Source organism: Lissotriton vulgaris, chromosome 4_1 (genome assembly GCF_964263255.1).
Source record: "Lissotriton vulgaris chromosome 4_1, aLisVul1.2, whole genome shotgun sequence".
Taxonomy (NCBI): Eukaryota; Metazoa; Chordata; class Amphibia; order Caudata; family Salamandridae; genus Lissotriton; species Lissotriton vulgaris.
Window position 1 is genome coordinate 899,101,118 of NC_141691.1, and position 23,193 is coordinate 899,124,310.

Below are 23,193 nucleotides of genomic sequence, written 5' to 3' on the forward strand. Positions count from 1 at the left end.
GAACTACCAACAAAATAGTTACAGAATATTTTGTTTTTCTTAGCAATGTCTTTGAGCCTGCCCCCATGCTCACTGACCCCCCACCCTATTGCACTCAGGATGACATTTCCAATACTTTCTAATGCACATCGACTACTGAAAAATGACATCTCAAACTTATAGAAAAACATCGTGGGCCTTATTTATGAAGGCCTTACGCCGCAGTTGCGTCACTTTTAACATGGGAAAAAGTGACGCACCGGTGGCGCAAGGCTTTCATAAATGAGGCCCGTGTACTTAATCACGTATTCAATGTGATAAAATGAAAAACATTTCAGCCATTAGGTTACGTTTTAATCCTGCTAACCATGTCAGACCAGGAAGTCCGATTGAGAGGGTCCATTGATAATGTGATCGAATTATAAAATATTATAAAGAGATTCATTTTCCTCAATTCCTGCTTCCCGCTGCATTATGATGATAGATTTGTCTTTCAAGCAACTGCAATATTTACAGATTCATTTTTGCTCCAGTATCCCTACCTACACTCTTTCCGTTTTGCCACACCCACTGCTTTGTGCTCAATTCCCTACCTTCCTATGTGCACATGGTTCCGTTTGTCATACACCTTTTACTAAAATTAAAATATCTTTTTTTTTATTTCAGGAAACATAGGCAGAGAGAGCAACTTATTTTAAAATATTTTTGATCCACAGATCTCCCACAAGAAATGCAGCTGCTGATGTATCACTTCCATTCATCTTGACTCTCTCTTTAGACGTATCTTAATATGGTGCACAAATTACATTATCTATTTAGCACAAAAACATGATTTGATATTTCATTTTCATAGCGAATTCTAATTCCTGCACCCCAACCAGCGAACACATTTTCTATCGGCTGAGGAGAACTCTCATGCATTTCAGGCACATCATCATATGTGTCCTGAGTCTAAACTTTGTAGCATGCAGTACACATGTCATGCCACATGGGATTCCTAGTTGAACACGCACAGGATCCTGGGTAGGTCTACCACCAAGCTCACAGCCCTGTCTGCCAGGACATCCACTCACAGACAGACAATTGTAATGCGGCTTGAGGGGACTTGGGCCATCAAAGTAGGTCCCCACTTACTCCAACCGTGATCTAGAGAAGTCCATGTTCTGGCATCCAGGAGAAGTACAGTAGCACCAGCATAACATGTTCAGGAGAGTTTCCATCTCATTGACGCTCCACATGGCCTAGTTATCACCAACATGAGTTTCCAATCCTTCTGGTCGAAGCTTAGCTGTAGCTCCCTGACTCATGTCTCTTACTACTTCCAGACTTTCATCGTATTTCATTGCGCATGGTTCTCTATAAAGTGGAGACTCTATGACCCCCTAGCCTTCTGTATAAAGATTTCATAAGCAGTGTGTGGCCTAGTAGTGTCCCTCAAAACAAAAGCTTGCATTATCCGGTGTCCGATACATCTGTATCTCAATCTCTCTGGCTCTGCAATTTGATACTCAGTTTTGACCTGCTCAAAAACCATTTTGATAAATGTCCCCAAATTTTAAGCAACGCTTCCCAGACCTAAAATTAGAGCTGTTGTTTCCAGATGAAAAATCTGGGCTTCCAAATTGGGGATGGGAGGGTCTGGGTAAAGAGGTGTGAAGTTGCAATTACATTCTACTAACCTTGTCTCTTGCATCCAGCATCATCGCATAATTTGCGATTCCTTAATTTTGTGCAAGCATTTAAGGAATCGCAAAAAGCGATTCCTTAAATAATATGTAAAAAATAATAATGTTTTGCGATTTAACACTAGGAAATCGCAAATTACCACCAACTTGTAGTTGGTGGTAATTTGCGAATTCTTTTACAAATGCACTTTTTAGCATTTGTAAAGCTGCCATGTGGCGCTCATACATGCCCTTAGGGCATGTATATGCGCCATATACGCACACATGTAAATTTCAGGGGTGCAGCAGGGTGTCCTTAGGACACCCTTGCACCCTTGATATTAGTCTCAATTTGCGATTATCAAATTACGAATCGCAAATTGAGAATAACTTCCCATTCCTTCCTATGGGCCTCCTGGCCCATAGAAATAAATAGGAAATTATTCCTTAAATGCGATTAGCAATTTGCTAATCGTAATTAAGGAATTTTAAGAAATCTCTAAAAAATAGAGATTTTCTACATACATCTAAAATTCAATTCTCAAATAGCGATTTCTAAAAAATCGCTATTTGAGAATCGCAAATGATGGTGATGATACATCTGCTCCCAAATCCTTAGTGGACTCAGAAGTAAAAATGATTGGCCATGTCCTGTTGAATCAGGTGACAGCCTGGGCAGATGAGCACAACATCCTGTTAGATTTACAATATGGTTTGAGGCTTGGGCGTGGGATGATAGAGCAGAATTTCAACAGAAAGCTAAAAAGGGAGCTATTCATTTGGCCTTCATGGACATCTGAACAGTCTTCAACATTGTTAACAGAGCTTAGCTCTGGGCTGTGCTGGAGTCCATGGAAATAGAGAATGCACTTGGAGGAAGACTAGTGCCAGCTCTGCTATTCGTGGACAGCACAGTACTGATTGCGCGTACTGCCAATGGCCTACTGCATTTATTAGATTATTGTATCAATTTTATGGATAGTATGGATTTGAAAACTAACTTACTAAATCACATAATTTGGTTTTTGGTCCTAAGAGAGTTAAAACTATAAAACATATAATGAACGACCAATATCTTAGCAGGGTTGATAATGTTTGATACCTGGGCATTTTATTGCGCACTCAGCTGAACTGGAACCCTTTGGTTAGTAATAGCGTACAGAGATAAGCCGCACAAAAAAAGGCAAGTTCTTTCGCTGACCAAACATTTGTTGACCCACTACTCTACTGTTAAATCAATGAACCTTACTGAACTGTGTTTGATACTAGACATGACCCCTCAACATAGAAAAATTCTGACTTATTTTCCACCAAATTTATTTCTCCAGCTTATGTTAGGATAGCATAAGCCCTCCGAGATCCTTGTATGTACATATGATCGGGCTGCTATTTTGGATACTTTGCGCACTGTTCTAATTTGTCCCAAATATAATATGTTACGATACAGTTTTATCCACCTGCCTTTGTCAATGAATGTTAGACAAGTGAGGCCAGCTTTAATGTATTTGCAATTTGTATCCACACCAAATATATGTTTTTATTTATCACGGTTCTTAGCAGGTGTCTTAAATTAATTTTCTTGAGCTGTATTAAGCTTGATGGTCCACTTTTACTGTAGATTTTACTACGTTTTAATGAAATGTTTGATTTTATGTACTTTTATGATTGCAATGATCAAATAGAATAAAGTGATTCTTGACTTGACTTGAGAAGTCCTCGAAAATGTGTCCTCATTTAAGCTTTCTGGGACACTAACCATCATTTCTATGCCAAAAAGAACCGCATCATAAGGGGCATTGCAATACCCACTGCAATTGGTTTGTGAGTTATGGTTTTCATAGCTGTTCTGCGAGTGATGAATCCTAGTCCTAATATTCACAAGCAGTTCAGCAGATTGAAATGGTCGGTACTGAAAAAGTACTGCACCTTTGCCCACTGAATTCTCCATGACCCCTCAATTTCCTATGTCTTACACAATAGTTACTGGAATTAACTTGGCTGACAAACAAGTGAAGCAATATCTAAAATCCTTCCACAGACACAAAGCCATGTTTCAGCTGTCAACGTCTCAAAATTGTTTCCTTGATTCATTTGCACAAATCATCAAACCCATCCAAGAAATGTATGTTGGCTCACTAACTTTTGCATATATTAGAAAGCTTTCCTGTGCAGATGAAGAGCGAAATAAATAGAAATCTGTTGGGGATGAAAACAAATCTGGAGGTGAGGTGAGACTTGAAGAAACAAGGGAGAAATCAAACACCAATAAAAAAGAGATGGGTGAGTAAGGAAAGTTTGTGATAACTATAACTAAACAGCGTCTGCAAAGTAACTCCTAAAGCCGCCCCACACCAACTGGTGTTCTCGAACTATTGCTGAGATCAATCCAAATACAGGGCTAGTTAAAAATACTTAATAAAATTGAATAATCTTTAGCTTTTACCTAAAAAGATTGTGGTTTTTAGTCTGCTTTAATTTGAAATGTAGAAGTAATAGTTTAAATGTATTAATCAGTTTCTTAAAACTATTAATATACCGTTACCAATGAATGGATTCTAATACCACCAAAAAGGTTTGAAAAAAATAATCCTTTGCTACAAAACCTAAAAACGTGCTAGTCGCTGGGTTGGTGATTAGGTCCATAGTAAGAAATAAAGAGCTATGCTACTAAATTTGTTATTATTGGCAGATCTGGGCCTTGTCCCGCTCTGCTTGGTCATAGGTGAGAAGCCTGGAAAGGAATTATATACATATAATTATTTATAGGACCTTTGGTGATTGGAAACAGTGCTGTTAAATGAAAAAGCATCTGAGGTAGTAAAGAAACTGCATCTCCTTGGCTGAGGGCCCCGGACTGGGTCTGGAGTGTGGGGGGCCCTGCACTTCATTTGCAGGGGGGCTCCTTCAAGTTTCGTTATGCCACTGTGACACCTGATCCTTCTGTGTTACAGAATGGGTCTCATATAGGCATGCCTTTCAGATCGTGATGTTGTGTAACTAAGAGGGTAGAGGAATTGACCTATCGGCTAGGGCGGTCGTCCTCTAATCTGGGGAACTGGGTTCAAGTCTCAGCAACGATGCTGAACATCCTGTGATTCTGGTCAAATCACTTAATCTCCCCGTGCCTAACAAAAAAAAATGAATGTGTCCTCATGTAACGCAACTGGTGCTATGTAAAGCGCTCTGATACCCGATTCGGGTCAAGTTCGCCAAATATAAAACTCCGTAAAATAAATGTAAAAAAAATAGTTAAATAAGAACAGGAGTGTTGGGTGTAGTGCTTTGGAGAGGACATTGATTCTGGAGGCATTCGTATGCAGAGTGATCTTTGTTATCATGAGCAGAAAGGTCATGATACACGAGCTTTTCGGAATAAAAACTTTGTCCCTTCTCACTGAAGGTACCTCTTTTCCTGGGTTGAGGCCCTGCTTGTAGCTCAGCTGAGAGCCTACTGGTCACTATGCAGAAAAACGCAGTGAACAGTGGCCTGAAGCCATATGATGTGAGCTATGCTCCCAAAACTGGAGTGAAAGTCCATCCTGGTGATCCCGAAACCTTGTCAACGGCCCCAAAAGCACCATGGGATCCTACTGGAATCATGTATCATAGAAAAGTGCTGAGGGGGGGGGGGACTGCACTCATGCTGCTTTGACTCCAGAAAGCATCAAAACAGTTTAAGTGCAGCACAATGAAGTGTTTTCCGGTTACTGCTAAAAAGTGGTGTTTAATGAGTTAAAATTGGATGCTCAAATAAAGGAGAGAACCACTTGGTACTTTTACTTCTGTCCGCAGATCAACCATACATCAATCTTACAAACCACAGCCAACACATTCCGTGAGTTTAGACTAGACTGAATAAGTAGCATTTTTAAGGCACATGAAATATATACTTCTTTTTACACCTAGCTATACAAATGGAACAGACACTTTCACAGTAACCCACTGCTAACTAGCAGGCCGGTGCACCACTTGTGACCATGGACACGCACCTATTCTGGCCAGATCTAAAGCCGTGGTGTAACAATAGCCCCTGCAGCCCCCTCTGTCACTGTGCATGGGCGACTGGCCCAGGCCTGAGTGCTCCTGTCTGGATCCAGAGCATGGGGGCCCCCCCTCCATGGTCTTTGCAGGGCGGCTCCCTCAAGTTTCATTACAACACAGATCTGAAGCTCAAAGGTCAAACTGTTAACAAACATTACACTTGGATTCCTGAGTGTATCTCTTGGATCTGAATCCGTCCCCAGAATGGTCTGCCACTCAAAGGGGGTTACGGCAGCTATTGCCTAAACAGAACCTCATAGAACCTCTGTTCTAAGTGGGTTGTGGCAGGGTGAGCTTTCATTCATCCATCGTGGGACCTTGCCATGCTAGTCTACTTCTGCTATCACCCAAGTGTGAAAGGAGATCAAGATGAATCGGGGCAGGGCCGGACTGGGAACCACAACCGGCCCTGGCAAAGTGTGGGGGGGGGGGGGGGGGGGGTGCCGCCGAGCTCTTTGCCGGGGCCAGTTTTCAGTTATGCTGCAAAAACTGCCCTGTAACAAAAACCACCCCCAGGACCCCAAAACCGCCCCCCCCCCCCTGTGAGTCGCACCGTGGGATTGCCCAGTACCTGGCCCTGAATCAGGGTATCTTTCGTATCCAACTGACGCTGTGCACCAATTTTCTGAAGCATCTCAGCCAAAGGGAGCATATAAATCATACAGAACAGGTACAAGGAATAGGCCAATCCCCTTGGGAACTCTAGAGGGTGCAGTTCCAAAACACTCATATTAGTACATGCTAACAACGCTTGAAAAAAGGATTAAATCCAACCTAAAGCTACCTTACAATTGCCCAGAAAATATTCTAATCGTTTGAAAAGCACAGTGTGGACACTGGACATAGACAGCGTAATGGGTACAGCTGCAGGGCATCTCTCTGGTCTAAATCAATGTGGTATCTGTGGTTCAAAAGCAAGTCAAAAGGAACAAGTGCCTTAAAAATGTCGATATGTTTGGAAATGGGCACCACACAATGTTGCATAAGGTGGCAATGTCCATGGCACCACACTGATGGAATACCCTTTCTTGTCAGCAAGAACAGATACCAGGAATTACACTTATTCTATAGACGCAGTTGCTAATAATAGATGTCCCTTTATTTTCAGATGGATCTCCAAAAAGTTTTTTTTTTATTTTAATCAGATCTTGTATTGCCGGGCATGGTGGCGTGTGCCTGTTGTCCTAGCTGCTTGGGAGGCTGAGGCTTGTGGGTTGCTTGAGCTCAGGGGTTCTGGACTGCTATCAGCTGTATTGATCAGGTGTCCATGCTGCGTTGGGTATCAATATGGTGTTCTAGAGGGAGCTCCAGAATTTCAGATTGTGTAATGAGAGGTGCACCGACACAGATCTTGTATTGCCATCTTGCAAGGAGAATACATATTGAATACATATTGCCTTGGTAAGTCTCGGAAGATCGGGGATAAGACGACAGAGTGGTAAACCGCGAAGATTTCTGCAAACGCATGAGTGAGGGTGTAGGTAAATTACAAAGAATTCGGAATTAAAATAGTTCCCCGACAAAGGTGAAGGCAAGGCCTCTCAAAAAATGGTAAAGTTCTGTACTGCCTTCAATAGCTCACCCTGATCTTATGGCCATCTTGCACTGCTGAAAAATGACTCAATGAAGAAAGCAATATGTCGAGAATTAGGAGCAGCAGCTCCTTGCTCTCTCAGAAAGAGGAGCCTTGTTGCACCATACATCAGTAATACTACTAGAAGAAAGTCAGGAGGGAGTCTTCATCATATTATTCATGATTCTGTCATCAGGTTTCACAAAACAAAATGGCTGCATTCACCTGCTAACTTCCAATACCTCTTCCAATCACAATGAAGAAATGCAAATAAACAACAGGCAATGTTCGGGGCTAGCTGGTTGCATGACCACTGTTGGTACAGCAAGGCACTGACCCCTTCCTGTGCCACAGATGGATTACTCCAACACAAGCTAAACTTCACCATCTTCCATTCTACCACCAACAGGCACACATTGAACTGGTACCAGTGACGTATTTTACAGATCCCACATATGCTTAATTAGGTTGTATCATGCTTATTTTGGACTCACTATATCACCCCTATTTGGGATATATTTTGGACGCCTCCGGATAATCATACCTTATTTGGAGAAATCTGGTGTTTGTTTGGGGGAAAGATCATGGAGATGTTCGGTTCAACCTCACCCTCATTTTGGAGGCAATTTTGGGCCGTATCACAGAAACAACGCATTCTCCTAGTTTATGCCGAGCGCACCTTTTAATAGGTGTGCCCAGTGGAAACAAGGAATATGCTCTGTATTAGGATGAAGACGTTGCCCCCATGGCAGCCACAAACTCGCACTGTCCTGAGGACAGCGTATTCATGAGAAAAACTGAGCTGCTACTTTGAAGCCGCTCCGTGTTTCACAGTGAAGGGGGATTAGGGATCCCCTTGCAGTTTGGTGCAGTAAGTGGCTGCATACGTCGGCAAGGGGATGTCAGTGGGATCCATGAGACCCCCTTTCCTCTCTCCTGAGGGCCGCCATCAGGGGGCGCACCGATAATGCACCACCATCTAGGTGGAGCACTGTCAGTGCACCGGCAAACAGTTTCTTTGCCTCTCTGCACCTGCGTCTGTAATATGGTGCGGGTGCAGAGGCAAAGGGATGCTCTCATTTGCATGTGGCCACGCCCCCATGCTCATGAGGTCATGCCCTCTGACATTAGCACTAGTGCTTTATGTGTGCAAGCGCTATTGGTATTACAGAAGGGGATACACAAGTTACTGCGACCCCTTCTGTAATAGCAAAGAGCCCTAGGGGCGCGCAAAGTGGGCGCAAATGACCATTGCGCCACCAGGGCACTTCAGTATTACTGCCCCTGATGTTTACTTGATGACTACTTTTAACGATCTTTTGTGAACATGATTATACTGTCATGCTTAATTTGAGGAGCATGTCTTGATTATTTTGGGCTGGGTCTCGAGCTACTATAAGGACTATTGGATTGTTATTTTTGCAACAATTAGAATCAGATCTCACTGCATGGGACATCTCTTGTTCATTCCACTGCATATATTAAAACTACAGTATCGGTCATTTGAAGGAAATGATTGCAGGTAAGGTGCCTGTGGATCAGGATGGTAGCAGTTCGCTTCTTTCTTGTGAAAAAATTCCACGAAGATGGAAACCTCAAACCAGTATTTCTTATTTACATGAGGGGAAAACACAACATGCAACTAACAAGTGAGCATGCATTCATAAAGCGTGAACCAGTATGTCCCATTTTTGTGAAACTGGTGTGGAAAAGGGGCTTCAAATCCATCTTCATTTTTTTACTTAACGTATTGATGTCAAAAGCTTTGCAATACCTATATTAAAATGCTAAATGTTTTCCTTTAATGTCATAGGTTCCTAGAAAGAAACCAAATCCTTTTTTTTGTTTCTCTAAATTGCTTAGGGTAATTCCTGCCCTCCGCCAAAACCAAATACTCTACTTTAGGGTAACCAGACATTGCTTCCTCTTGTCAAGAGGCAGTCCATTTGCACTCCTCATTCCTAATGCTGTCTAATGAGAGATATGTTACTCATGGATCCTTCTATTGGCCAAGGCCGTTTTGTCTTGAATTCGAACTAAAGTTAAAGAAATCTTCAAGACCCAAAGACACACAAGCACCACCCTGAAGATTTTTCCCCAGCAAATAATAACATTTTTCACTGGAAACATCCTTTACAACGTAACTTTTACCACGCGGTGCTATTACAACGCAGGTTTTACAACGAAAACCATTACAACGCATTGCGCTGGGGGGCGCTCTAGGATAGGGAATAGATTTAATTTACTATCCAACACCTTCCCTAGTGTCCACGGGGACTGGAATTGGAATAGTAAATTAAACTATTCACTATCCAGCACCCCAAAGCGCTATGCTTTGTAATGGTATGCATAGTAAAACCTGAGTTGTAACAGCATGCGTGGTAAAAGCATGCGTTGTAACGTCATACATCCATTTTTCTCAAACATATGACAAGAGTGTGACACATGTGCCTCATTTAGACGTATTGCAGTTTAGCTTGAACTTTTTAAATCACTCTGGTTAAAAGAAAAAGGTTAAGATGTGGTATTCCAACAGTACCTTGATTGGATTTTCAGTGGCGTGATCTCGTTTTGCTACATGGTTTCCCATGGTGAAACGATGAAGTTCTTCAGAACCTACAAATAAAAACATAGAAAGTTATAGATAGACCGCTGGAGAACAATATCAAATTAAAATACACTTTATTTGGCGCGTGCTCCCCATTGAAAAATACTTAACTACAAGGTAAAACCGCACCTTAATATCAGACATGAAAAAAATGATACCTTTTTCATGAAAAAGGAAAGTTTACTTTTAGCACCATATTATTGTGAAGCAGGGGTCAATATCCGAAGGTATCACAAAAAATCCATAAGGTAGACACACAAGCAATATGTGGAACCAGGTGCATAGGTAAGGTTAGAAAACCACTCCTTGAGAGTGTCATTTTACGCAGAAGCATGGAACGCTGAGTACATATTTAATTTTTATTTATTTATTTAGGCTCCCTCCTCCACTAATCTGCAAGTCTTTAGGGCAAGTGAATTGTCAGGATTCCCCTCCACCGGGCGTAGATATTTTCCACTCAGAGGTTTTGTGGGCCACTGAACAGAGATGGTCGTATTGTGAGGAAGGGGCGTAAGACCATCACCTCTGACAGCAGAGTCATCAATTATTGCCAGAGATGACAAGGGTCAGGAAACGATTTGCACGGGTATGATGCCATAAAAATTAGGCCACACCCAACAAATGGCGATGATGGGGCTTACTATTACTGTAGGTAAACTAGCATCAGCAAGAACCCATACCCATAACCTACATCCATTCTGTAGTTGACGGTGGTCTTAGCCTGGTGGTGCTGCAGCAACAAATGATGGACGGAATGCTGAATGAATCAAACATTCACCCCAAGTCAAGAGATTTGGGTTAAACCCATTGTTATTTTGCCCACTACGCCACCCCAGTTTGGACTCAGCCATATGCAAATCAGTCTTAACCCTGTTTCTTATAGGAATGCTCCGGCCCAAACTGCCTAGCCGGTTCCTCCCTGGAGGCACTGCTTCCAGCCTGGTAGTAGAGGTGCCTGCAGCTTGGAAGAAAGGGCCACACATCTCTGTTATTTGGCGTACATTGATTTGTGACTTTTATGTGTTGGAACTGATCTCAGTAGGACCTACTTCTACTCAATTGCATCACAGTTACATTCCTGAGAAACATATTGATGAGCAATTCAATTGCTTGAGAATCACAGAATTACACATTAACATGGAGAATTTCCACAAATGCAAGCCAATGAAAAGGAAAGGAATTAGTTAAAGAAAAGCGCATTGACTGCCCCAACACAAATCACAGAATAATTGGATGGAAAAAAGTGGTGTGCACTACGAAGATATCTTGCCTTAGCTTCAGTAAATATTTAAGCAGCCAGCATCACTGGGAGTGCTTACCAACATAAAGTGTCCTACTACGCTAACTGGTGGTAATGCCAACCACACTGATGAAAACTGAGGGCCTGATTCACTAAGGTAGACTTACACTTAAGTTTACGATTGTTTGGTATTCACATGGGGATATATGAGTGGTACCTTTACGAGTGAGGAGTCTCTGCACATAAAAAGATAGGAGGACTGTTCGATCTATAAATGTGCGGAGACTACGCACTCGTAAAGATACCAATCGTAAATCCCTAATATATACCAAACAATTGTAAACTTACACAAAAGTATAAGTTTACCTTTGTGAATCAGGCCCTGAGTTTATGAACCAATGTAGATTTTGTAAGGCATGTTAACATAAGGCATCCGCCCAGATATCAGAATGAATGTAAACACTCTCAAGAAAGGCTTGGGTTTATCATTAATTCTCAACATGTCTACGCAAACATTTCTGCTTGGTACTTTTTAGGTCGAGCCTTAGCGCAGCACGCGTGGGCTGCTCTAAGGAGAGAGCAAGCTCGTGCTCGAAGTCCTGACATTCCATTGGTCTTTGCGTGCGTCTTTGGAAAAAGACAGCATGGAATTTGGCCGAAGGAGTCGTTTTGTCCCAATGTGGATGCCCACGGCCTAATGCTTGCGGTTACCCGCACGGGCGGCATTTGTTTTGAATTATCGTGCCCAGATACGGCCGCGATAATTGAAAACAGATGGGCTGTTGGTATTGGGCAGGGACTTTACTTGTGTCTGAGGGGCAGCGGTGCGGAATTGAGGCACAGTGTTTGATGAGGGAAGGGTTCTTTGTTTGAAGGATAAGAAGGAGCACGGCATTTAGCAGACTGCTCAGTGTAAGCTGGGTGTATTTACTGGTAGCTGCGAATATGGAGCTTGGAGTATGAATGTTTGGGGTCTTCGTGAATGCAGGATCATTGTGGGTGTTCAGGAGGCGAGTGCTTAAGGTGTGACCTGGTGATTGGAGCAGGAACTGCATAAGAATGCTGAAGGGACTCGTAGGACAACACCGGCTACATATAGCCTTCAGAACAAGGTTCCTTGGCAGCTTATTAAGGCCTGCCTATTCCATTGGGGCATCACCATCGGATTACGCACTGAAAAGTACTTCTTTATAACTATTTGATATACATCTTTACATTTGGTGACTGAAGTGATTTCACGAGTTACCGGCAAAACGGAATCGACTACCTTTTGCCACCATTTACATATCACTTTGTTGACAATTTGATTCATCTGAAGCTCAACCCAACGTTATACTGCCCTGCAGTCTCTGGAATATTCAAACCAGACCTTGATTTTTATTCTGCCCTGACGAAGCTCCCGGGGTGGGAGCGAAACGCGTTGGCTGTCATGTGCACTTCTGAAAAAAGAACAATAAAAAGAAATTTCGATACGACTAGATGCCTTTGCAAGTTACTTTCTAAACTGGTGCTGCCTCCACGTTTCTATAGAATGCTGTTAATTGTTTTATTGAAATCATCTTAAATTTCGTATCACAGTCTGTGCCAGGGACACAAAATTGAGGCTATGAGTGGAGTAGGCGGAGGAAAGAAGTAAACCTTTAAGAAATGCTGTAGAAAATTGTAGGATGGCAGAACATGTTGATAGTGCAAGTAACTCAAATTCATTACTTTTGAAAAACATGCAAGGTAGACACACCCAATAAAAGGGGTAGATAAGTGCTGCTTGGGATGCAGTGGCCTTTTAGAAGAATTGTAGTGAAATAAATTAGGCACAGAAGAAAGCAACCACTGTCAGATTCACATCCTCCACCACAATCAAAGTACGCACCTAAAAGTACTGAATGTAAACAGGACCCAAGCAGCAGACATCACAGAAAGGTAGTGGGGAGTGAAATATCAAAATTCTGCAAAGCGCAGTTGATGTGACTCAGGTACCATCTCAAAGAACATTTTGATATGTCACATTCAGTCATGCACACTAAAACACATTTCGGCATTCTTTGTTGGCTCAAAAAGAGTTGTCAATGACTAATGAGTGTGATATTGTGGATAAGAAATGAGGTTAAGGATGTGATTACAACTGCTGCAGGCCCAATGCGAGCCTTTGAGAAAGGAGACTTTTGGACAAACTTTATCTGACAAGAAATACACCATACAATTCTAATCTACAATGTGTACAATATGCAATTGGTGGTGAGGAGATAATTTGTATACCTTGTCCTACAAGAACCAGAAGAGTTGTAATACAGCACTGAAACTTAGGGGGGACAAGTGAATGTAAGAGGGAATACACACCTTGTCTTGTGCAATGAATAACTTATTGTAGTCAACAAACTGTGAAAACTACTCAGTAGCCTAGAGAAGGACTGAGACCAGCAACAAATTTTGCATGTTAGGTAATCCACCTATATGCAAGAAATTCAAATACACAATGAGGTATTTTACTACTGACACCGGACAAGCCATACCAAACAAGTGTAATATCAAAGTTTCAGGTGTTGTGAGCATGAATATATTTTGTGTAATAGAACTAAGAGAAAAGCAGTTTATTAAATCAGTGCCGGTGTCCCTGAGGTAGCAAAACAAGTATTCTAAAGCTGCATTTGTTCTTTCCTTGTGCCAATTACTCTGCAGGCCCTAACTCTCTCAGAGATCACTGTTGGTATTTGTAATCATTTAAAATAATATTGTTAATAAGAGAAGAAACACTGTCTGATGTGAGCTGAAAGGGGAGTCTTTGCATGGAAAATATGGCTTCCAAAAAATTAAGATCCGCAGGGAAATTAACTGGCTTGGTTGAAAACAAATACCACCCAGCCAAAACAAGATGAAATAAACAGTTAACTTTACATAGGATGCCAAGAGACCTCTTACCAGTCTTAATAGACTTCGAAGTTTACCATGTACACGTCGAACCATGTCCCACATTGAGTATAATGTACAAAGGAACATATATTACTACTCGCTGCTGGCTACTACATATAACAGAAGAAAGCAATTTTGATAAGTTGTCTAAGAAAAATGTTCTTTGAACAACAATGTTGTTTGAGCATCCTCACGTTACTTAAACATTTATTAAGTGTCAGTTGGATCAGCTTTGATGATTGGTTCTGCCCCCAAAGTAGTACTACTCAAAACTAAAAACACCAGGCTGCGGTCACTGCAGAACTATCATCCCTATACATAGCAATTTTTAAATTATTTTTGTTTTAAGAAATATTGAGTTTGCCACTTTATACTCTTTCAACATTACTTCTCTGCTCATTCGTAACCATTTTCCCAACTAAGCTTTTCCTTCTCCAAAATATAAGTAAATCTTAACCAATTTACTGATAACTTGAAGGGCCTTATTTAGAATTTGACCGATGTGGGACTTGCGCCAAAAATGGTGTTTGTCTTGTCTGCCCTATTTAGAGCGCATGAAGCATCTATACATTCTAAATATGAGAGACAGGACATCCACCAAACTCTAAATAAGGATCTGAAAGCCTGAAGTACAAAAGAATTTTACAAACCCAGCGATTTTGCAACAGCTCAAAGTTTATGGTCACAAACTAATATATTCTTAATTTACTAAACCCCTTTTGCGATTTGGAAAATAATTTATGAATTACAAAAGGTGGGTTGCAACTTGTTAGGTCTCGCCTACACAGCTCGCATGCGCTGCATAGGAAAAAAGACCTTTAGCCATCGGCACAGCTTGGCTGCCAAAAACGTACAAGCATTGCATTGCCTTCAATGGCAACGCTTGCACGTCTGGCGATTTCCTTGCAGGAGCGAACCTTGAAACCATATGGGTCCCGCTTGCTCCCGCAAGGGAAACAGGCATAGGCCCCCTCCCCTGGCCTCCTCCTGCTGCCTTTTGTGAAACTTGTTTTTAAAGAGATCGTTGATTGATTGATGACCCTAATTAAGGCAATATATTCTAGTGCTTCTCTCCAGGGACCAGTGCACTTAGGACTTTTCTGTACTCAGCACACGAGATGGGTCGTCGTTTCCTCGTCGTCAGCCATGTTCAACTGAAAAAATATTCAGAAGCGAAGACACCAACCACCGGGGTCCCTGCCAACCATTAGAGAGGCTCAGATATTCCTTGCATACCTCCCTCGCTTATTCCCCAGCGACCCTCCGCTTTTTCAACAAAATACCATGCGGCGCGAAAGCTATTTGAATACCAAATGCGCATGCTTCGTTGTCACTGACGTCACGTTATGTGCCCCCAGAAGTGCTGTGCACTCATTATTGCTTGTGTTTTTTAATCTTTGCAGTGAAGTTCACAGACTGCAAAGAAAATAGTAGAATACGGTTCGAGACCAGCAGTCCGGCCAACTTTCACATACACGGGGATGGCGTGGTGTATGCAGCGAAGACCTTTGACAGCTCTCTAAGACAAATGGACTTCCTGGTGTATGCACAGGACAAGGAAACGCAACAGCAGTGGCGCACGACCATCAAGTTAAGCCAAATACCGTTGCTCAGACTGGATGTGATGAAGGTAAGAGTTCCACAGAGAAACTGCAGTATGTGGCTAGAACCCTAATTATCCCAAGCATAGAGGAGGCAACTCGTGTCCTTCGTGCCTTTTGCTTGTAATTATGTATCCATCTTGACAAAATGTGCCTTTAAAAGAAAAAAAGGGTCATTTTTGCAATGCTTGAAATGTTCAATATGTTAATGTAAGAAACCTACGAGCATTAATTTGTGTCATAATGTGTTGGACAATATAGGGGCTGAACTCCCAAAGTCCAAAAGACGTTGAACTCCCTTATTTCCTATGTATGTGCAATTTGCTGTGCTGTATTTGTTGTTGAGAAAAATGCAATGCAACAGTTTTGTTTAACGTATTTAAGGTTTCATTCCGTGTTCTCATTTGAAGGTTTAACTCACTTCCAATGTCAAACATGGCATATATTATTGTGAGATATTAAAAGGCTTTACCGAATATCAGTCTTTGTATTTCGGACAGTAAATATCCTTGAGCTTCACTAATGTAACTAAAGCACACTGATGGCGTTGGTTAGTTCAGAAAATGTAACTTTTTACCTAAAAACTGAGAGAAAATATTGTTACGACATTTGGGAGGCCCGCTAAGTTATTTAACAAAATTGGGATTTCACCATTGAAATATTCGAAGAGCTGTTCTCCAGGAGGTGACTTGCATAAGCAGGAGTTATCAGCAGTATATGATGTAACGTTTGCTATTTCTTGGAGCCAAGGAGTTGGGGGCAGGCATTTTTGTCACCAAGAATGACCCTTATCCGCCGTAACCGGTTAAATGGTGTAGTGTGCCATATGCTTTTCTCTATGTGACACAGTGGATGGTGGGGTAGCAAGGATGCCTTTTTCCATAACACAAGCCAAGAAAATGGCCTCTGATTTCACACTTGAATAGTAACAGGGCGCCATAATTACGCTGCAGTGGCCTCTCCCATTCCTGTGCTGGATGCCATTGTACCCGCTGCAATAATTTCAGCCACGCCTCTGGTAGCGGAAACTGGCAAGTTTAACTTTGCAGCAATGCAGGTTGACTCAGGCCAGTGGCACTTTGGGCATCATCACCTTATTGGACTATTGATATGCAGTGCTTGGCCTTCGGAAGATCAGTTCCGAAAATGTGAGTTTTTAACAATCCTTAGTGTCAAGAATGGACCCCCCTTGGTCCATGCTCGGTATCATCTGCTGGCATTTTGACTGATGCTTTGACGTAATTCTGTGACTACAGAAGGGATATTCATTAATATATCAGTGTACTCCTACCTAGGGATTCATCATGCTCATGACATTCTTTTTCTGCTTTTAATGGTATATTTTTTAAATGTTGGAACAAAGAAGCAGTATCTCACTTCAGGGATCCTCGAAGCATTTGGGGCAGTAGATTAATCTAAAAACCTTTTTGACACTTGAGGAATTGTAATATCTTAGCCATGCAAAATCTAGGAATTTCTTTAGGTGCATAATATCATTTCTTACCTGGTATAAGCCTGCAAGTTGCCTTTTTTCAAATTGTCTGATAACATTCCCGCACTTATCAGGCCTGACCAATAGGGACAGTGGATACATATTTCTCGGTGAGATGGTATCAAGCTGATTTATTGGACAAGTACTGCAGATTTACAGTGGTTGCAGACAGGGATATCTGGCTGGGCACTGATTTCCTCTTGTTCCTGCACAATGTGATTGAGGAGCGCAAGCAGTTAATGATTTTCATTCTGCATCGAGGGGAGGTGTGCTGCTTCTGTTTGAAACCACCACAAACCAAGATTACCTGGTTTAAGAAGAAAGCAGCAGCATTTCAATTATTTCGTTTCAGAGATTCTGCTAGGAGGCTCGATGGTAATTCTTGCTCTTCTAGGAATGTATGCATCTGTATACACAAGTATTTACATAGATGGTGATTTGCAGAAAATCTGCTTTAGCATATTTTACACTAGAAATGCATCTTTTTTTTTTTAACCCCTTCCATGCTGATGACGGCCCCCAGCCGTCATGGCACACAGTGCTCGTGTGCTGATGACGGCTGGGGGCCGTCATGACCACGCCCGCGATCGGAATGTGCTGCACAGGAGCGGAATTCCGGCCGCGGGCAAGGGGTTAAATCTGTGTGAGTATGTGTCTTTATACAGGCTCAGAGATCTCCAAAATTTCCTAGAGTACAAGCTGCTGCTTCACAAACACATTTTCTTCAATTTCATCCTGTTGAGAAAGTGCATGAATACATGACGATTTATAAATTCTCGATTTCTTAGGTATGCGCTGTTTGATAGTATTGAAGTTTTTATTCCATCTTTCACAGCGTAACCTAAATGCTAACACACAAGGCCTTTTCTCTTGCCATAGTGCAATCCCTCAACATTTGCATACCAAAACAATATAATAATGAATAATAACAATAGTAATGATGATATAATGGTTCCTTAGCTTTGAATATTAGCCTTTAAATAATATAACTTCTGCACGGTCAGACACTGCAGTGCCTTTAGTATGGAATATTGGAATATCGGGATACCTTATTATCAAACTCAAAACATCGAGGTCGTGACCAACTGTTCGATCACCTACAGAATAATGCCAATATCATTTCCTTTTCAATTTTAAATTTACCTATCCAAGATGACGGATGCCACTTGGATCAGTAAATACAGAAATGCATTTTTTTAGCTTGGAAATGCAGAATAAAAATAAACAAGCATTGGCATAGCCAATAGGTCTCGCCTTTGGGACCTTATAAGTGTTTAGTCATCCAGCACAATATCCTTGGTGCAACAACATCAACTGTTGCATGGCTAAACACTTATAAGGTCCCAAAGGCGAGACCTATTGGCTATGCCAATGCTTGTTTTTAATTGCAATTAGAAGGGGGGGGGTAAAAGAAATGTCCCTTAATTGTAGCTCACTTTCAAGTGTCACGAAAAGATAACAAATCATCAAAGGAGGTGGTAACAGAAGTGAATTGGGGAGCCTGTCCCTTTGGACAGTTACCTTGTGGGAATCAGTGTTGTGTGGCCTCGGGGGCGCTGCCAGGGGATCGATCGGTGCTTGCCTTTCCCGTTCTCTTGCCAAATGAGAACTTTTTTAAGCATCACCAGTACCTACAAGGAACTTGGGGTACTATAAATTAAAGAAATGTATCCTGTTTTTATGTTTGGGAAGGCAAACTCAGGGATGGTGGTCTGATGGTCCTTGCAGGTTACCAACTCTGTGTTTGCAGCCAATCACAGGGGTCGCAAATAGCGATCTGACTAATTGGGCAGGTCGTCTGTAACTCCACTACAGGAGATTTCACGATGCAAACTGCCAGAACATAGGTTGCATTTCAAAATTCCAGAGACCGCAAAGTGTCAGTTTGTAATCTGCCCCCACTATTAGTGACTTTTCTGTTAGTACATCAGGCCCAAAGTTACATAAAATGTAGATCCGATTCCTCATGATCTTTACCTGTAGGGCTTTAACCCCTTGCATGCTCATGATGTGCTCAGCTCGTCATGAGCTACAGTGCTCCGTTGCTCATGATGAGCTGAGCTCGTCATGGCCATTAGAACGCTCGCACGCTGGGATAATTCTCGTGCTGTGCTGAACGTTCTATTGAAACAGGGGTGGCCGTGACGAGCTCAGCTCGTCATGAGCACAGGAGCACTGTAGCTCATGATGAGCTGAGCTCGTCATGAGCACCAGGGCTTTGTGCGCGCCCACTCGCCCCCAGCACAGAAGGAAAATTACCCCAGCAGCCAAGGGGTTAAGTGGGCCGGGTCTCACCGGGCTGAGCACCGGCAGTTTTTTAAAGGGGGCCTCGAAACAGGTCTTTATCTGGCTTTTTTTTGTGCTCTGGCACAGGTGGTCCATTTTTTTCAGACTGCAGTGACTGCAGGCACATAGCTGCTCATTTCGCACTAGTGGAGAAGTTACGGCATAACGTCATGCCAGCTGAGCGTTCAAGGGGAAGGGAAATCCTTTAAAGAGAGTCATTTTCTCTCTGAATTTCCCTTCTCTTTTTGAAACTCAAGAGCAGCAACATTGTCGTGATGTCACCAGGTCTTTAAGTGGAAGCTTTTTCAATATTACATACAGGTCATAGTTGCTGCTTATTTATCTTATGCAACTAACAACCATTGAAAAAGCCAATAGTCCTGACTTGTTGTAGGTATGATTGTACTTGTTGCATCATATATCTGGATGCAATGACAGAAAAAGCAAAATACAATTCGGCGGCACTCCATGCTAAACACAGATTTTTAGCTTACATGTTTTAAGCCACGCCCTTAATTACATCAGCCACGCCCCTTCGAGAGACCCCCAGTTTTTTCATTCCACTTAAAGCCCTGTAGGTATCACAAGAGCTATGTAAAAACAACAAATTCACTAAAATTAAAAAAGTAAAAGTTAGGTCTCCTGTTTAGAAACTAAGTTTAATCATGAATTAAGAGATGACATTCTATCATTTCTTGAGAGGAAATACACGCCAGACTCAAATAATACGCACTTTAGAGAGCCATGCGTCAAGGAAATAATTTAAATTAGTTTTATGAAGCCATTACTATTTCTTAAATGAAATGTAAATCATTCAGGGAAACTTTCATTAGAAGTAAGTTATGTCAAACCAATCTGTTCTTGATACAGTAACTTCATTCCTAAACCACCAGGTGCCGTTCAATGAACACAAAGGTTTCTTTCAGAAAAAAGCACTTTATTTGTGAACTGAACCCTCCATGCTGAAAGGCACTCTTTCATTGTCTTCTTCAGTTATTGCAATGCTGTCCACCTGTTTTTTTAATTAAAGATAAGCAGCCTTAAAATATGCATTTTCATTATGCGACTAAGGCAAGCCCTATTCACAGAGTGTATAATAACTGCATGTTCCACTCCAAACAGAACTTTTGTGTTTGAGAATTGCTGTTAAATCGAAATGGGGAAAAAAGTTTGCAAAAGTTCATTGTGTTCGACAATTCTGCTTCAAAGTTCTATTTGTGTAAAATAAGTTAACTTCAAGAAACTTTTCAGAAAGGAAGTTTCTCGAAACCAAGAGCATGCCAGAAGACCGATAAATATGACACATCACCTGGCACCCTTGTCCACAGGCTCAATGGACCTTGCATTTTGTTTAATCTGATTGCCAAACACACTTGGGCATTCGTGCATGTTGCTTAAAGTGCTTTGCTTCATACATTCAACAGCTGAGATATACACTCGGGAACCTGGAATTCGGAAAGGTGGTAAATACCTGGCTGTTTCCTAATAGATGACCCTTTACCATGGCGGACTGGGAAACAAAAATGGCCCTGGAAAGTGTTCGGCTGGCCCCAGCCCTCCCTCTGGGGTTTGGGGTGCAGCCAAGCTCTTTGTCAGGGCCGATTTTCTGCCGATTTTGTTACAATCATGCTACAGTGCTGCAAAAACGGCCCTGTAACAAAATCGCCCCCCAGGGGCCCAAAACCGGCCCCCACCCGTGCGGCACACCGGGGGATTGCCCGGTGCCCGCTACGGCCAGTCCGGGCCTGCCCTTTACTGTGCCACCACAGAACCAGTGCAACACTCTGTCCACTCCATAATTCTAGTATGGTATGCATTAGCTATATTTGTAACTATATTTCTCATTGCTCCTTGCTTTACGCTGTGCATACGCGATGACAGAAATGGATAACAACAAAATAGGAGCAACCCTGCAATCCACACGCACACCTAAGCATAGGCTACATAATAAACTTACCCTCGACCAACCAAGCTAGACAGAGCAACACCTTAACGGTCCACAGCAAATTTCTCGGTGCTTTGTCAGGGGTATGAGACACTATACAAATGCTAAGAGAAAACAATACAATCTGTATTGTTTCTAATTAATTCCCTGTATTCGGTATAATTTCAAATTCATTCCCAGTATTCAGAAACACATAATTAAGTGAAATGTTTGTTTTACCCATCAGGATTGGAAGGCTGTTCCAAGAAGGCTTCCAGTTCCTAGGACGCTAAACGCAATAACTACAACTCCCAGAATGCAGAGGGCTGTTTGCTAACTCACAAGGACAGTAGCATTGGACGGGACCGAGCTAGTTGTAAACTATATATCCATCCCTATTAAAATGGAGTCCCATAAACAGCTGTCCTGCTCGGCCATTTTGTTTCTTTGCATATTACTTTACAGTCGCTCACTCACATTACCTGCTCCGCCAGGTCTCCCCAATAGCTAGGCTTTACAATCATGCTTTGTGACTGGAATTTGCCATAAAACATGAAAACCTGTGTGGTGCAAAAAAGTCAAACAGCATAGACGTACAAGGGTGCAGGCCCATGCCGGCTCAAGCTAGGATTAGAGACTGAAGAAATGGTAATAACCATTTACATTTTGCACACCACATACTGCTCAAGATCAGGGCACTTTGTACATAAATGTTACTACTACCCAAATTAACATTACTTGCATTTGATTTCATTAGAATGAAAGGGTGATTTGACCCTGAAACAATTCAAGCCTGTGTTCTGTATAGTTCTTCAAACAACCTTATTATTTCAATAGTTTATCAAAATGTAGGTTCAATAGATATAATATAATATAATATAATATAATATAATATAATATAATATAATATAATATACATGTAATAATTCTAATTTTCATTACCTGCAAAGCTACATCTGCACTACCAAAGGTTATGCGTACTAGCTGGTTTCATATTGTTATCTCAATTAATCTGATATAATAGAGATAAAGCTCCTGTGTAGGATCAGGGACATCAGGGATATCAGGGACGGTGTTGTCCTTAAGAACAGATGATGAAATGTGCCCCTAAAGGTAATATCCAAAACAGCATTTCAAATAGCAATCAATTAATAATCCGTTAGAATCAAAAAGGCTCTGTATCAGTTAAGTTTAAATAAAAATGTAAAAAGTACAATACATAAGGCAAAAATATACTTTTTTTCAAAGTCTGTTAAAATGCCTAAGAATCAGTCATAGGGAATTAGTAATAAGGCTTAGAAATAAGTTGCAAAAAAGGCATTCAGCATTTAAAATAGGTGCAGCAGCATGAGCAAAATCTGGAAAATATTATAAATCCAGAATATGCAGCAAATCAATATGAACTTGGGTAGCATCCCTAGTGAGTCAGAGAAAGGGCACCAATGAGCCTCCACTTTTATAGACAGATGCATCATGGAAACCAATGTTAATATCCACGGTCAGCAGAGGGTGAGTAAATGTATCACATATTGATGAACCAAACTACAGAAATAATACATCATCATATAATGCCACCATCCTAGCAGTGTCACCTTAAATGAGAAATAATCAACTCCACTCTGACCTCATGTCCTCCGAAGCGACTGTATACATTTGATTACATAAATCATGAAAGTCGCATAAGTGAATTAATCCACAGTGAATGAGGCAGGAAGAGACTAAGAAACAAATGAACAAAAAAACTTCCCCCCAAGGCTCTCCAAGAAAAGCATCAGCACACATTGTGCTGCATGCATGCAGTGTCAATGAGAAATCAAAACGTGGTGAAAGCAGGGCTATTCTGAACACCGACATGGAGTCAATGGCTAGTTGAGGCCT

The 23,193-nt window shown here is 41.7% G+C and overlaps 1 protein-coding gene across 2 annotated transcripts in view; it reads right to left on the bottom strand.

Annotated features, from left to right (window-relative positions):
- The window catches only part of MBP (myelin basic protein), a 914,133-nt gene that overhangs the window by 608,014 nt on the left and 282,926 nt on the right, over window positions 1-23,193 (bottom strand). For both annotated transcript variants that reach the window (XM_086965185.1, XM_086965184.1), the window contains exon 2: window positions 9,797-9,873. In XM_086965185.1, the coding sequence (XP_086821311.1) occupies window positions 9,797-9,847 (51 nt within the window). In that variant the 5' untranslated portion in view covers window positions 9,848-9,873. The remainder of the gene's footprint in view (window positions 1-9,796; window positions 9,874-23,193) is intronic.